The sequence below is a fragment of the Chlorocebus sabaeus genome, chromosome 17 (assembly GCF_047675955.1).
Source record: "Chlorocebus sabaeus isolate Y175 chromosome 17, mChlSab1.0.hap1, whole genome shotgun sequence".
In the NCBI taxonomy this organism is placed as follows: domain Eukaryota; kingdom Metazoa; phylum Chordata; class Mammalia; order Primates; family Cercopithecidae; genus Chlorocebus; species Chlorocebus sabaeus.
Window position 1 is genome coordinate 52,868,368 of NC_132920.1, and position 17,722 is coordinate 52,886,089.

At 40.8% G+C, this 17,722-nt stretch overlaps 1 protein-coding gene across 1 annotated transcript; it reads right to left on the reverse strand.

Moving 5' to 3' along the window:
• Positions 1–265: 265 nt before the first annotated feature.
• Positions 266–15,550, reverse strand: LOC140708944 (glutathione S-transferase A4-like). The gene is made up of 7 exons (XM_073006206.1): positions 15,464–15,550; positions 14,406–14,456; position 13,685; positions 13,521–13,653; positions 10,436–10,577; positions 4,475–4,606; positions 266–813 (listed from the first exon to the last, which is right to left on the reverse strand). Exons 1-7 carry the CDS (start codon positions 15,548–15,550, stop codon positions 703–705), a joined length of 657 nt encoding a protein of 218 aa, XP_072862307.1. The 3' UTR covers positions 266–702.
• Positions 15,551–17,722: the final 2,172 nt, after the last annotated feature.

A 17,722-nucleotide genomic window follows, 5' to 3' on the forward strand; every position in this document is an offset into this window, starting at 1 on the left:
AGGACCCTCTATCTTAAAAAAAAAAAAATGTATCAAGGCTGGGAAGTCTTTTGCTCAGCTTGTATAAGTAGTAGTTGTCAGTTATATTATTATATCTTAATCTCAGTGCTGCTTGGAATCGTTTCATCATAGCAAAACTCACTCTTGGGTGGCTCTGTTAGGTGGAAGAGTGTTGTCTAAATATCCAACTTTTTTTCAGGGTTTCAGTATGAACATTTTCTGTTCCCCCCACATCCCTGTAAGATTTACTAGCATCAGTCAATGTCTAACTCCTAATTTGTCATTTGCCACTTTTTTTCTTATCCCAAGTAATCAGCAATTAGGGTGGGTGTTGGAGAGATATTTCCCCCCCAAATTGCAGGTCCCTCTTCCCTCAATGGTCCCAATCTTGATGCAGACAGAAGAACAGGGTTGTATGTGGACCCCTGCCCTACATATATCTGGCTCCTATTTATTTATTTCATAAAAGTTGTAGACTATCGTCCATAACTGACAAGCTTTAAAAAGCCACACACATCCGAATGGTTTTATACTACATTTAATCAGCGTTGCTGTTAATGGCAGCATTGTTTGGTTCTTTTCAGACACTTTACTCCTGGGATCTACAGTTTGCTTCTATTATCCTCTGCAGACAGCACATGCTGGTGCTGCGACTGGATCATAACGTTTGCCATCACGCAACCTGCTGCCATTAGAGCAGCACTATGTTCCTGAACAGTCAACATAGGGTGTATCAGGGGGTGGTTTCCTCTGACTCCCAGGCTGCAGGAACTTCTTAATTGTAGGGATATTGCTGATTCTTGTTTTAAAAGCCTGAAATGAGAAACAGTAAAATCAGGGCTTTAATAGCAGTCACAACCTTTAAGAAAAATCTCAACTTTGTCATGAGTGAAGGGTGCTTAGACCTCAGTTTATGGAGTTCAGTGCGTTGAATCTGCATTAATCCCTCAAAAAGTGTTTGCTGGATATTTCTGAAATGGATAATACAACTGCTGACATGTTTAGCATGAGTTACATTATCTATTAAAAAGTCACAATCAGGCAGTGCATACCCCTAAAATATTCATATTCTTTCTTTTTTCGTTTGAGATGGAGTTTCACTCTGTTGCCTAGGCTGGCATGCAGTGGCGCAATCTCAGCTCACTGCAACCTCTACCTCCTGGGTTCAAGCAATTCTCCCACCTCAGCCTCCCAAGTAGCTGGGATGACAGGTACGCATCACCACACCTGGCTAATTTTTGTATTTTTAGTAGAGACAGGGTCTCACCATGTTGGCCAAGCTAGTCTTGAACTCCTGACCTCTAGTGATCCACCCGCCTCAGCCTCCCAAAGTGCTGGGATTACAGGCATGAGCCACCACGTCTGGTCACATTCATATTCTTGACTTATCAATTCTTGTTTTAGGAATTATTATAAAGGAATAAATATGGGTGTGAGCAAAGAAATAGCTCTAAGAGGCCAAGTGTGGTGGCTCACACCTGTAATCCTAGTACTTTGGGAGGCTGAGGTGGGAGAATTGTTTGAGCTCAGTAGTTCAAGACCAGCCCAGACAACAGAGTGAGACCCCTATCTCTATAAAAACTTTTTTTGAATAAAAGAAATAGCTATAAGAATGTTAACAGGGGCCAGGTATGGTGGCTCTCACCTGCAATCCCAGCACTTTGGAGGTTAAGGTATATGGATCATGAGGTCAGGAGTTTGAGACCAGCCTGGCCAACATGGTGAAACCCTGTCTCTACTAAACATACAAAAATTAGCCAGGCGTGGTGGCATGAGCCTCTAATCCCAGCTACTCAGCAAGCTGAGGCAGGAGAATCGCTTGAACCCAGGAGACAGAGATTACGGGGAGCCGAGATTGCGTCACTGCACTCCAGCCTGGGTGACAGAGCAAGACTCTGTCCCCCACCAAAAAATAAAAAAAAACGAATGTTAACATGGTAAAAATTGGAAAGAACCTGTTTCCAGGAAAAGGAGACTGGTTATGTAAATTATGATACTTCTCTACAAGGAGTATAAACTACTAATTTAAAATGTTCTTATGTAATAGGAAAGAGGAAGGTCCTTGAGCCCAGGGCAGAACAGAATATACACTATTTTCTGTTTTGTGCAAGAAAGTTGAGAGTTGCAAAGAATATGACTATATATTCTAATTTGCTTTTATCTGCATAAATAGGAACACTGAAAGTATACAAAGGATGCCAATAAAGTGATTATGGGAGCAGGGTGGTGGGAGGGAAGGGGTGGGAATGAGAATTCTGAATTTATGCTCTTTTTACATAGCTCTCACTTTTTTTTTTTTTTTTTTTTTTTTTTAGATGAGGTCTCACTCTGTTGCCCAGGCTGGAGTACAATGGCATGATCTTGGCTCACTACAACCTCCATCTCCCGGGTGCAAGTGATTCTCCTTCCTCAGCCTCCTTAGTAGCTGGGATTACAGGTGAACACCACCACACCTGGGTAATTTTTTATATTTTTAGAAGAGACGGGGTCTCACCATGTTGGCCAGGCTGGTCTCAAACTCCTGACCTCTAGTGATTTGCCCGCCTCAGCCTCCCAAAGTGCTGCAATTACAAGCATGAACCATCGAACCTGGCCATAGCTCTGATTTTTTTTAAAGAAGATGTGATTCTATTGATTAATGAAAATAAAATAGCATACTATTGCAAAAGAATATTTGTTGACCTGTAAACGTATTCATGATAATTGAAAAGAATGTTAAATGAAGGCCACAAAACAATCTTTAGTAGACCCTATTTGGAGGGAAAATGCAAAATAATAGGTCAGGAAATCTCATGCAGATAACATTTGGCTGGTGAGATTATAGGTCTTTTTTCTTTTCTTTGTTGAGACAGAATCTCGCTCTGTAGCCCAGGCTGGAGTGCAGTAGTGCGATCTCGGCTCACTGAAACCTCCACCTCCTGGGTTCAAGCACTTCTCCTGCCTCAGCCTCCCGAGTAGCTGGGATTACAGGCATGTAGCACCATGCACAGCTAATTTTTGTATTTTTAGTAGAGAAGGGGTTTCATCATGTTGGCCAGACTGGTCTCGAACTCCTGACCTCAGGTGATCTGCCCGCCTCGGTCTCCTAAAATGCTGGGATTACAGGCGTGAGCCATCGCACCCGGCCAGTCTTTTTTCTTTTCTTCTTTTGGTTTACACAAACATCTAACATAACTATATGAACTTGCATTGCTTTTATAGTAAGAAAAATTGCTAATTCTTAAACCACAAGACCCGTGGTTACCTATTAGATAAAATGTTTCTCAGGAATTGGAACAGAGGCCAGGTAAGGTCTGGCAGGAGCGGAATTCTGTCTGAGGGCTAGGGCAGTGCCACAGGAGGCTGACAGCACCCCCTAAGCAAATGCTTTGAACAATGGAGGAACTATGTGGGAGCCCACAATCAGGGGGACTAAAAGCAGGCAGGGTCATCTGGTAGGACCTAGAGGGAGAAGCAACAAAGACAGATGTGTCAGTTTTGCTTTGCCAGGAAGAAAAGCTTTAAAAGCACTAAAAACAGGAAAGTTTTTAATGTTCATGCTAAACATCAGGATGTTTAGCATCATGCTAAATGTTCATGCTAGACATCAAAATAATTATTTTCCCCCTTCATAAAGTTTTATTTCCTAACAGATCCTGTAGATAAGCAAGAGAAAAATAACCAAAATGAAGAAAAGAATGATTTTTTATTTACTTTTTTTTTTTTTTTTTGAGAGGAGTCTCGCTGTGTCCCCAGGCTGGAGTACAGTGGCACGATCTCAGCTCACTGCAACCTCCGCCTCCCGGCTTCAAGCGATTGTCCTGCCTCAGCTTCCCGAGCAGCTGGTATTACAGGCACACGCCGCCAAGCCCAGTTAATTTTTGTATTTTTAGTAGAGATGGGGTTTCACCGTGTTGGCCAGGATGGTCTTGATTTATTGACCTCGCAATCCAACTGCCTCGGCCTCCCAAAGTGTTGGGATTACAAGTGTGAGCCACCGCGCCTGGTCAGAATGATTTTTAAAACAGTGTTCTTGGGCTGGGTATGGTGGCTTATGCCTGTAATCCCAACACTTTGGTGGGCCAAGGCCAGGGGACTGCTTGAGGCCAGATGTTTGAGGCCATCCTGGGTAACACAGAGAAACCCCCATCTCTACAAAAAAAAAAAGAAAAAAAATTAGCCACGTGTGGTGGCACACACCTGTGGTACCAGCTACTCTGGAGGATGAGGTGGAAGGATCACTTGAGTCCAAGAGGTCAAGTCTGCAGTGAGCCATGATCATGCCACTGCACTCCAACCTGGGCAACAGAGTGAGACCTTGTCTCAAAAAAACAAACAGCACCAACAATAACAACAACAACAAAACCCCACCACACACACACACGCGCGCGCGCGCCAGTGTTCTTAAGTTTCTTTTGAGATTGACCTAGAGGCATATTTTGCTTCAGTCTTTGTTCATTTTTTTCTAGGCTTTGTGTGGATGTTAATACACTACCTTTAGTAAAGGGAAGTCAGAAAGAACAGAAGCATTGAGTTCTTCCATCATTAAAATAGCTTCTAACAGCGGTATGTCTGCCCAGCTGAATTTGTTGCCAACAAGAAAATCCTCTCCATGGTCATTCAAAATCTACAGAAAGAAAAATAATAAAGAATATCAAATGAGAGTAAAAACCATTTTGCATGTCTAAATACTTAACAAGAGCATGAAGCCTTTGTTTTGATTAGATTTAATAAAGAATCTTAACAACAACAACAACAACAAATCTCCAGGGCTGGTAAGAATAGGATGAAACCAACACTGTAACACACGCTGTAAACTGGCACAATTTTGGGGGGAGAATTTGTCAGTGATTATCAAGGCCTTTCGGGTGGTGAAATGCTGGTACTGGACTCCTGTTATAAACCTGGAGGTGGCTAAGTAAAATTGTATCCACCAGTGCGGAGAGACACAAAAGTTACAACTAGCTTAAGCCTGCTGGCTATATCACCAATAGAAACAAGTGACAAATGTGATCCCAGAAGTCCAAAGCAGAGCCACAAAGAAAGCTAATTTTTCACTATCCAGTGAAGAGTGAATATTTAGAAACCTCTCAGGTGCATCTGTGAGTACCAGATGCATTAAATGTGGGTTCACTTGATAAATAAGGAGCAAAGGTAAATTCAAGTGCTATGTCTCTTCTTGTGATACATGCAAGAATAAAAATAAATGTTAGTGTGGATGGGGAAAAATCGCCAGAATCAGTGAATTCTATAGTACAAACACTTGATGAGATATATCAAATAAATGAAACGGGACTCCTGCTGAAGACAAACTCACAGCTAAAAATTACACAGCATATAAGGAAACCCAAGTCATCTATGAGACAGAGGTAACAAACTGATGAAAAAGAATTTTGAACCACAGAGCCAAAAATAAGAGTCAATTCTGTAAAGGGATAAACATGTTTTGAAATCAAAGAGATGATAAAAAGGCGTTGTGGGTGAGCAACCACTCTCTGGGCTGGTGGCACCGGGTCAAAGAATTTACCAAGATAGTTGTAAAGAAAGGCAGATTTGTTCAAGAAAGTAGGAAACTATGTTGCGAGGAGGCAATGGGCAGGATGTGCAGAAGAGAAGCTGACTGCAAAGAAACAAAGGCTTGCTGAAGATTTTATAGATAGTGTCTATGCTGTCTGCAAAAGAGGGCTTTGTGCAGTACTGATAATGCCATGATTGAAGTGAGCTAACGTGCGGGTGTCTGGTGATGGTTGGGCACAGGAAGATTGTGAGTTATTTGCACAGGAGTACTATGTGTCCTGGCCCGTGAAGAAAGGCAGACCTGTAGCTTACTGCTTTCTCTTTTGGCTTTTCCCTGCTCCCATTTTTCCCTAAGTAGTACTCCACAAAAGGCATATAGAAAGAAAGAGCATATAGATTTGAAGAAGATACAAATAAAGTTTTGAAATGAAAAATATAAACATTGATATAATAAAAACTCCATGAAGAAAGTGAAAAAAATCAGTATTGACACACACATCTAAGGAGGCAGAGATCACAAATATGAAAGAAAAGTTAACAGACAAGGAACACAGAATGAAGTTTCAACATAAAGCTAACAGGAGCCCAGAAGGACAAAATAGAAAAGGAAAGAGGTGATTTTCAATGCTATTTGTTAGAGAATATTCCAGAAAAAAAAAAAAAGAAAGAAAAAAGAAAAAAAAAAAAAAGGAGGGAGAATCCTCAGATTGAAAAAGGAACACAAAGCAGATAAACACAAACAAACCTAGAAGTAAACACACAGTGTCGAAAGTATATCAGATAGCCTGGGCAACATGGCGAAACCCCATCTTTACAACACACACACACACACACACACACACACACACACACACACAAAATAGCTTGGTGTGGTGACTTACACCTGTAATCCCAGAACACTGGGAGGCCCAGGTGGGCAAATCTTTTGAGCCCAGGAGTTTGAGACCAGCCTGGGCCACTAGGCAACATGGAGAAACCCCATCTCTACACACACACACACACACACACACACACACACACACACAAAATTAGCCTGGCTCAGTGGCAGGAGCCTGTAGTACCAGTTACTCAGGAAGGTGAGGTGATTGTTAGGTCCAGGAGATTGAGGCTAAAGTGAGCTATGATCACTCCAGCCTGGGCAACAGAGTGAGACTGTGTGTGTGTGTGTGTGTGTGTGTGTGTGTGTGTGTGTGAGAGAGAGAGACAGAGAGAGAGAGACAGAGAGAAAGGGAGGGAGGGAGGGAGGGAGGGGAAGGAAGGAAAAAGAAAGAAAAGAAAGGAAAGAAAGAAGAAAGTATACCATATACCAGACAAGGAGAAAATGTAAAATGAGAAAAAAGATAAATATAATGCCATCAAAAGAAAAATAACCACACTAATGGAAGACTTCTAAAAAGCAACAATCTAGGCCAGAAGATACAATAATATCTGCGGAGTGTTGAAGTAAAATAATTATTAATCTAGAATTCTATAAACATCTAAACCATTATTTTAGAGTAAAGGTAAAAATACAGATATTTTCTAGCAAAGACTGAAAGAGCTAACCACTTACAGACCTTTCCTGAAAGAACTCCAAAAAAGACGTTCTTCCCTTAGAAAGAAAAAGCACCCAGAAGAAAGGCGTGAGAAGCAAGGAGCAATGGTTAGCCAAGGAATCAGTTAAATGTGTTGATAAATATACATAAGTTGTAGCTAAAAAAAAAAAAAAAAAAATTAGAAGAAGTTTCAAAACAAGTTGGATATAAAGTATTATTTAACAAAAACAGAAACAGGAAGAAGTTTGGAGAAAAGTTGAATCTTTGTCCTATCAAGAGAAGGATAAAGATGAATAGTTTCAGAAAGAAATGTTTACCTTTTGAACCATAGAAGAAAAGCTGGTGATAAAGAAAACCAGATCATCTACCAGGATCTAGAAAAATAGAGGAAAACTCAAAGAAAAGTTTTGTTTTTGTAAATAGAATAAATAAAGCGAACAGGATAAATACAAATGTACTAGCAATGACAAGATATTTGCCTATAAGGCTCAAAAACATAAAAGTTGGTGGATAAAAACAAGTAGTAGAACAAACCTATAGTATGATGCCATGTACATAAAAATATTTTAAGATCCACACATGTAAATACTTTTAAAACAGCTCAAAGCCAGGTCTCTATTTTTAAAAATGAAGAGAAAGAATTTACATCAAATTTCTGATAGTGGCTGCCTCTGAGAAGGGAGAGAGGAAGGGTATAATGTTTGAGTACAGTTCAAAGGAGACTTGAACTATCTATATACATTTGTTTTAATGAGAAAGTAAAATTCTTAAGCAAGAAAATAAAAGTATTGACATTTGTTACTGCCAAGTAGTAGGTACATAGTTCTGATTCTGAAAATATTTTAAATACAGTTGATCCTTGAACAACACAGGTTTGAATTATACAGGTTCACTTATACATAATTTTCTTCCACTTCTGCCACCCCTGAGACAGCAAGACCAACCCCTCCTCCTTCTCCTCCTCAGCCTACTCAACGTGAAGCCGATGAGGATGAAGACCTTTATGATGATCCATTTCCATTTAATGAATAGTAAATATATTTTCTCTTTGTTATGATTTTCTTAATAAAGTTTTTTCTTTAGCTTACTTTGAATACAGTACTTAATACATACAGCTACAAAATATGTGTTAATCCACTGTTTATGTTATCAGTAAGGCTTCCATTCAACAGTAGATTATTCGTAGTTTTTGAGAGGTCAAAAGTTATATGCCCCAGTTCACATGTTGATCAGGGGTTAATTGTAATGGAATACCAGGCAAAATTATCTCCTGTATAATCATCATTATCTAAAAGTCCAAAAACCAAATAAAAATGTATTTATAGGGGAAAGACTAGGAAGAACCATATAAAAATAATACTGACTGAGATATATCTTTGGGTGGTGAGGATAGTAGTGGTTTCTTTCTACATTCTACAGCTCTGTGTTGTCTAATTTTTAATATAATGAACATCTACTTCTTATAAAATAATTTTTAAAACTCACTTCATTTTCAGAAATAAAATTTGATATCTAAATACAAAAACTTGGACTTAACATATTTTGAAATACAGCATCTACATTATTGAGTTGAAGTATTATGTTGAAGTACAGTACTCTTTGATTTGGAAAAAGCAGTTTAGTTATCCAGTAATAGGTGAATAAGAGAAGCGGGGTTTGTTTTCTGCTCAGTTTCTCTTCGCTCAGAGAAAAGATCTATCCCAAAGCCCCAGAGAGAATGCTTTATTTGAAACAGCAGCCTCCAGGATATATTCTCTTGATCAGAAGGAATATCATGAAAAGATGGTTTGGCAACTAAAAAAATAACACAAGCCCAAGTCTCAATGGCAAGTGAGGGTGACGTCACATTTTGAATAGTTCCCAGTTCTTTAACTCAACATAAGGAAATTAGTAACTTTGCATTTAAATCCAAAACACAATCAAAACTATTCAGTACATTGTGTCTTACAGAATAGAAGTTACATAGTCCTGGCCAAAGACTAGACCCAAGTATTAAGCATCTACTTATTTCAGAAATAACAACTATGATATCAATGAATCATATCATTCCACTTTCTTAAAAGATTCTCTGGGAACAAACTATAATAGACACTAAGGTACATTTTCAAAAACTATCATATCCAACTCCAAGTTAAATAAAATAGTCTTATAAATGAGCGTTCTAAATAATCCAACATCCAATTAAGGAGGGTTATTTGGGCCAGAATGCATCACCCAGGTGCCACACTTCACTGCTGTGTGTCAATAACAGAGAATTTTTTTTCTCGCTCTGTTGCCCAGGCTGGAGTGCAATGGTGCGATCTCAGCTCACTGCAACCTCCACCTCCCAGGTTCAAGTGATTCTCCTGCCTCAGCCTCCTGAGTAGCTGGGATTACAGGAGCCCGCCACCACACCCAGCTAATTTTTTATATTTTTGGTAGAGACAGGGTTTCACCTTGTTAGCCAGGCTGGTCTCAAACTCCTGACCTCAAGTGATCCACCTGCCTCGGACTCCCAAAGTGCTGGGATTACAGGCATGAGCCACCGCGCCTAGCCAATAAGAGAGAATTTGAACTGCAAGCTCTTGAGGTTGTCAAAAGAGGCCTGGAGTGATGGAATCCCCAAAGCAGTCTCTTCCAGCTGCCAGCTGCTTTGCCTGTTTGTGCCGATGCCATACAAATATCATCATTCTTTATGACTACTATGGCATGAAAAAGTTAAGCATAAAAGAAACCAGAGCTCCTTAAAAAAATGGCTGATTGCCAGGTGCAGTGGCTCACACCTGTAATCCCAGCACTTTGGGAGGCCGAGGCGGGCAGATCATCTGAGGTTGGAAGTTTGAGACCAGGAGTTCGAGACCAAGGCCAACATGGTGAAACCTGGTCTCTACTAAAAATACAAAAATTAGCTAGGCATGGTGGTACACGCCTATAGTCCCAGCTACTAGGAAGGCTGAGGCAGGAGAATCACTTGAACCCGGGAGGCAGAGGTTGCAGTGAGCCGAGATCACGCCACTGCACTCCAGCCTGGGTGACAAAGTGAGATTCTGTCTTTAAAAAAAAAAAAAAAAAAAAAAAAAAGGAGAGAGAGAGAGTTTGTCTTTTGATTGAGGCATAATTAGCCTCTAGTATTAGACCTAAAAAAAAAAAAACCTGATAGTATTCATGGTGGTCACACCTTAGGCTAATGTCTTATTTTAAAAGACAGAACAGAAATGCTGTATGCTTTCATTGTACTTGGTATATTCCAACTCCGTTTCATTGGAGGTTCCATAATTTTACCTGTAATTTGTTCTGGATCCTTTTTAAAGTTTTGATCCAAAGGCAGTAAAGCTCTAACATGGCCTCTGTGTCTCTTTTCAGATATTCACTCTTGAAATATTATCAGAAACAAAATGTAAAAGCCCTGGATACCTGAAGCCTACCTTTTCAAAGGCAGGCAAGTACCGGGTTTTAGCTTTCTGCATGATGGAAGCAAGCGTCTCCTGTTTTTCCTCAGGGAATTTGAAGGGGGCCATAATTATCATCATCATCAGGACCTGGGTGCCATCAATGTACATGTCGATCCTGACAAAACAACCATTTGACCATCAGGCAGAGAGGAGGTTTTGAGCGTAGGGTCCTTACTCCAACACTTCTCTGGTATAAATGGATGCAGGAGCAAATAATGTTTATTTTTCCTCTTAAGCTTCCACTCTCATGAATGATTTCTAGCACCAGAACCAGCCAAGTGCCCAGGATATAGTAGAGTCTCTGGAAATGTTTATTGAATAAAAGGATGTATGAAAGAATTCACGAATGCCCTTAAGTTGAAATCTACCATAAACAAATAATTGATTATTATGGCTTTAAAAACTCAATGAAGTTTATTAAAACTACAAAACAATTAGTACCAGAACATTTTCACTTATTCAGAAAAGATAGATAATTTAACAGGTCTTCTGTTGACCTGGCAACTGAGAAAGAAAAGTTTAATTTCCTTTAAAGTTTTCCTTTCATTGTCAAGCACTAAATAAATAAACAAACCATAGTATCTCTATTGCTGTTATTTACTGGCCTATTATATGTTCATGCTGTGCTAGTTATCTCTTCAAGAGTGTCTTTATATTCCCCATTATATGCTAATTGCTTAATGAATTTGTTTTAATGGTCTTCTGTAGTCTTTTTCTTTTTAACAGCATATGAAGAATAATGGAGTCAGGCTTAGTGGCACATCTATGGCCCAACTATGCCGGAGGATGAGACGGGAGGATTGCTTGAGCCCAGCAGTTTGGGCCTGGCCTGGGCAACATAGTGAGATGCCATCTCTTAAAAATTAAAAAAAATAAAACAAAATAAAGGCCTGGCATGGTGGCTCACACCTATAATCCCAGCACTTTGGGAGGCCAAGGTGGGCAGATCACTTGAGGCCAGGAGTTTGAGACCAGCCTAACCAATATGGTGAAACCTATCTCTACTAAAAACATAAAAGTCAGCAGGGTGTAGTGGCACGTGCCTGTAGTCTCAGCTGTTTGGGAGGCTGAGGCAGGAGAATCACTTGAACTCAGGAGGCAGAGGTTGCAGTGAGCCAAGATCACACTAGTACACTGCAGCCTGGGCAACAGAGCGTGACTCCGTCTCAAAAAAAAAAAAAAAAAAAAAGAAAGAAAGAATGAAAAAGAAAAAATTTAATAATATACTTTCATTGTCCTATTTGAATTACAAATAATGTTTCTTTCATGTTAGTGTCACCTAGTCCACTTGCTTTAGTTTACTGTAGTTTATGGCTAACCCAAAGAAAAAGAATATTAACACCACCATCTATAGCTCAGGGCTTGTCTTAGAAAAAAACAAGGAGATTTTTAAAGACCAATTAAAAACTTTGCATCAAAACAATAAGAAGCAGAGTGCATTTGCATATTTGTACTTATTTACAAAAGTATCATGATCACATACTGTTTGACATTGCTTCTCTTGCCATATAACTTCGGAATTACAGGTTGGAATGACTAAGCCTGTTTTAAAGATGAAGATATGGGAAAGTTGGCATGGGCTGCTACTTTTTGTGGGCCTTGCTCATTCCTGTGTTATGTTCTTTCTCCTTTTTCTGAACAATTGAGCCCTGGTCTTTCTCCCACTGCGTCTTCTGTGTATACTGACCTTGCGCACTGTGTCCATGCTTATAGTGATGACTGTTTAGGGATCTCTGAACAGGCCCCATGACCCCAAATCCAGGTAAGATTTTATAGTTGCAAGTACTTGTTTTGTCTTAAGTCTAGTTATTTCTTATGAAACTAAACTATCCCCGTGAATAATTACCCAATCATTTTCTGCCAGGCCTAGCACAATGCCCAGCGTAGCATAGATGTCTGTGGTATACAGAGGCCAAAAAATGGCCAAAAAACTTCCCCCTCCTGTATTTATGATGAAACTTGGCAGCTCCTCCCATCAATAGATGGGGTCTATTTCCCAGTCTATTTGTGGCTTCCTTTAATGAGTGGAATGAGGTAGAAATGATGAGGTGCCAATTCTGAACCCAGAACTTAGGAGGCCAGTATGCTTTCACTGTTGCTCTCAGAACTCTGCCTCGCTGCCATGAGAACAAGCTCAGGATGAGAGGATGAGAGACACATGGTCCATTCATATCCCAATTGATAGTCAGCCAACACCCACGACCAGAGCCTGGCTAACTACAGACATCAGTGGGTGCAGCCTAGCTAAGTCAAGCTTGACTCACATAGGCCAAGCAGATACTTGCTCACCCATAGACAGGTAAGCAATAACAAATGCTTGCTGATTTAAGTCACTGTGTTTCAAGTTTGTTTTACAGTTTTCAAGATATGTTTTAGAGCATTATTTATAGTCAATAGATCATTGATACAATGCTCAGTATGTGTGATGAATCAGTCATTTCTACCTTCATGTAGAATAACTTACCAGTCTATTTTCTAAGAACATATTTTGTTAGGAGTGGGGAGAGAATATGAGAACATTGAATGCATCATTCAGTGCACTATGAGTAGTACACAGAAAAGGGGGACGTGGAGTACTTATTAAGAATAAGTACAAGGTGTCCGGGCACGGTGGCTCACGCCTATAATCCCAGCACTTTGGGAGACCAAAGCAAGTGGATCGCTTGAGGCCAGGAGTTCAAAACCAGCCTGACCAACATGGCATAACCCTGTCTCTACTAAAAATACAAAAATTAGCTGGGCATGGTGGTGCATGCCTATGGTCCCAGCTACTCAGGAAGCTGAGGCATGAGAATTGCTTGAACCTAGGAGGCGGTAGTTGCAGTGAGCTGCAATCATGCCACTGCACTCCAGCCTGGCAACAGAGTGAGACCTGTCTCAAAAGAAGAAAAAAGAATAAGTACAAGGCATGCCAGGTCTAGCAAGTCATTTCCCCTTTGTCCCATTTGTCTTTTTTGTCTCAATCCAGGCTGAAAGGTACACCTGAACCAGGTCTCAGTTGGTGGAGAACTGAAGAAGTTTGGCTAAGAATCAAGTAGAGTAATGAACACTATGGTACCTGACTCTTTCCTTCAGGTCCTTCCCATAGAAGTTGTACTTTGCAGTGAGATAGCTGAGGATGGCTCTAGTCTGTGTCAGCACCATTCCATCCATTTCAACCAAAGGCACTTGGCCAAAAAGCAAGCGTCCATCTGTGGTTTGAGCAAAGAGAGGTTAAGATACCCTTGTTCAGTGGTTGCAGTAAATCTAAGGATGGTTCACTTCTAATTTCTCTCTGTGATTTTTAGGTTCTATCCAAAGTGATGAATTAAAGACCCCAGTTGTTGAGGAAATGGCTACCATTTGCTTCACGTAAAATCTGAGATTCATTTGGCAGTCTCATGCATTTTTGTGTGTTGGTTAACATGATTATTTACAATTTTCTGCATTACTATAAATATGTTATAGTATAAGTGCTTCTGATTCTCACAGTTTAGGGTGTTGGCTGGGTGCAGTGGCTCATGCCTGTAATTGCAGCACTTTGGGAGGCTGAGGTGGACGGATCACTTGAGGTCAGGAGTTTGAGACGAGTCTGGCCAACATGGTGGGGGGGTGGGAAGTGGGGGGAGTGGGGATGTGGGGATTCTTAAAGGATTCTTCGGTGAAATGGGAAGAATTAAACCAATTATTGCGGACACATACGATTTTCATTCTATCCTCTTAACCAAAGTCACTGTCATGACCTACTTGATAAGAGTTTCTGAAGGCTAATTGGTGTGGCCTTTGCTGACGCAAATTAAGCTGTGTATCAGGAACATGATGAACAGCCAATCAATGTTAGCAGTGCTTGCCTTTTCTAACAGTAGCCATTCTAGAGCTCTGTCTCTTTTATCAAAACAAATACTTCCCAAAGCAGGTTTCCATTTTTCTCTAATAAGATAATATTGAACAAATCTAGGCTTACCCTTCTGCAACTTTCATATTGTTCTCTTGTTTCAAGAAATTCTTCTTCAAACTAAATAAAAGATAAAGAGATATTATTCCAACTTTAAAGTCCTCGAGAAAACAAAGAGATTTTGTTTTTTGTTGGTTTTTTATTTTTGCTCCCATTCCTCTTTTTCCTTTTCATCACCTAAGTTCTTCCTTCCTTCCAAACTCATGTCCTTTCTCCAACTTCCCCAGTGATTTTTCCTCTTCTTTTTCTTCTTCCTCGTCTGTTATTTTCCCTTCATATAAAGACAAGTTAAATTTCTCTTTAATGCTCATATATTCAATGAAAGGAATCCAGAGATCTTCAGTCAGGTGAGATTATCATGATTTATTGATGATGTTTCTAAAGCTTTTGTGAGAAAGATTGATTTTTTTTTTGGTCCCCCCAAACCTTGAGATGTGGGTAAGCAGTGTAAGGGGAGATGTCCCTAAAAGGAAATAGAGAAAAATAAGCAAGGTAATGAGTCCTTGCTCTAAAGGAGATAGCATTCAGATAGGGAAAAGGAAGCCTACACCTGCATAAAACAATTCCAAGGCACTTGTAAAAATCTATGAAGAAGTCAGTGTGGAGGGAATTCAGAGTTAAGGAAAGATCCCATAGGGTAGATGTTTAAAGGGCGGAGTTAAAGGGGAGGCCAGACTGCAGCTGGGCCTAACATTCCAGCTGGCAGCCATGAGTACTACAGGACTGGGGTGCTGAGGCAGAGATGAAAGACCCCAGAAAATCAGCCAGTCCCAATGGAGAGAATGAGGCAGATGTGGGTCTCCTCTCTCTTCTTTGTCTTGTGATCCACAAAAATCTTTTTAGCCCCTATGAAGCTTCTGGAACACCACCTCCCCTGACAGCTCCCCAAATCCTCCCTAATCCTCCAGCATCCTATGATCCCTCCCTCACCTCTTACAAAGGAAGACAATTGGAAAGGAAAATAATAGATACAGCCTGTAGGCACCATTCCGAAGCCTGAAGGTGAAAGGAGGCTACTTCATTCCCACCCAAATTACCATCCTTCCCAATCCCAGTCAGGAACCAACCTCCTCTCCAGCTGCAGCCAGCAGCCAGTGGATGGACTCCATCCTGCCCCTGCCACGGAAGTAGTGGAGCTTGGGTCTGGCTGCCATGATTCCTGGCTCAAAGTTTTCTAAAGGATATAAAAAAAATTAAACAATATACTGACAAGTCATGTGGTATTTCTTCCCCATTTATAGCAATTCCAAAACAGGTAAAACAAAACTATTGTTGAGAGATTCATACATAGGAGGTAAAACTATGAAGCAAAGCAAGAAAATAATTACCAAGGAAGCAGGATAATGGTTACTTCTAGTGAGGAGAATGGGGTTGTTATTGGGGAGGAGCATTTAAGGTTTCCAGCATGCCAACAATGTTCTATTTCTTAAGTGGAATTAGTGGTCTTTATAATTAGTCTTAAAATTGCACATAATGCATTTGCACCCTACCCTATAAATGCTCTAGCTCACAATTTAAGAAAAAAGAAAGAACAAATTACGTATATTGTTTCAAAAAAAAAACCCCTCAAACCATATTGCTCTGCTAGAAACACAAAAAACAGTCAACACAGAAGACTTCTGTGACCCCAAAATATGTGGGGATTTCTCCCCACTGGCAAGCAATTAATTCTGCAGCAGACACCAGCTGAGTGTCCTCCAATTTAATTCCAACACTATCCACCTGGAGACAGCATCACATCCCAGAGAGTGAGGGCTCTGTCCCCAAACTGCCTACCTTTCAGACAGCAGTCATCAGTCCAGGCCTCCAGAACTTATGACCAGTCAGCTTCAAGTTGGGATTCCCACAACCCTCTCTGTGGGTTTAATTAATTTGCCGGAGCAGCTCGCAGAACTCAAAAAAAACCACTTAAGTTTAGCAGTTTATTATAAAGGGTATTACCAAGGATATAGATGAAGAGAGGCATATGGTGAGGTGTGGGGAAGAGGCACGGAGCTTCCACGTCCTCCCCAGGCCCAACACCCCCCAGGAACCTTTACCTGTTCAGCTGTCCGCAAACTCCTGGAATCCAGTCCTGGGTTTTTATTGGGCTTCATTACATAGGCATGATTCATTAAGCCATTGGTCCTCTTCCCTACATAGAAGTTGGGATTTGGGGCTGAAAGTCCCAACCATTTAACCATGGGTTGGAAGTCCCAACCCTTTAACGATGTCTTTTTCCTTCCAATTGACCAGCCCCATCCTGCAACTATCAGTCAACATTAGCATACAAAAGACAGCACTGTGGAGATTCCCTGAATTTAGGAGTCATATGCCAGAAAAGCAGAGTGTGATACCCTACCTTGTGTTTTTGGTTTTGAGAGGGAGTCTCGCTCTATTGCCCAGCCTGGAGTGCAGTGGCACGATCTCAGCTCACTGAAAACTCCGCCTTCTGGGTTCACGCCATTCTCCTGTGGCAGCCTCCCAAGTAGCTGGGACTACAGGCGCCCACCACAACAACTGGCTAATTTTTTGTGTGTTTTTAGTAGAGACGGGGTTTCACCGTGTTAGCCAGGATGGTCTCGATCTCCTGACCTTGTGATCCACCCGCCTCAGCCTCCCAAAGTGCTAGGAATACAGGCGTGAGCCACTGCATCCCGCCCCCTACCTTGTTTTAATATGAATTGACTCTCCCTTAGCTAAGAGAGCCAGACAGACTCCATCTTGGCTCCTTCACTTGCAGCCCCTTACCCGCCCTCTTTCCTCAAGGACTTAACTTGTGCAAGCTGACTCCCAGCACAGCCAAGAATGCAATTAACTGATAAGATACTGTGGCAAGCTATATCCGCAGTTCCCAGGAATTCACCTGGTTAATAGCACTCAGAGTCCCGGCCTTTGTGTCCGGTTGATAATGCCAAAGCCCCGCATCTATCACCTTGTGATAGACTTAAAGCCCCTGCACCTGGAACTGTTTGCCTTCCTGTAACCATTTATCCTTTTAACTTTTTGCCTGCTTTACTTCTGTACGACTGTTTTAACTAGACTCCCCCCCCTTTCTAAACCAAAGTATAAAAGAAAATCTAGCCTCTTTGCCATCTCTCGGTCTCTGGCTAATAAAAGACTCCTGAATTTGTCTCAGAGTGTGGCGTTTCTCTATAACTTGCTCAGTTACAATAAGAGGAAGACCAAATATGTATTTCGCAATAGCACAGTCTACCCTCCCCCACCTTTGAACACCAAAGTGTTTGAACATTAAAAGGACATACAATTTAAAAACTACTGCCACATTACTAGAATCCCATTCAATCAGTAAGAATTAGTCCAGTCCATCATATTGTATTAATGTC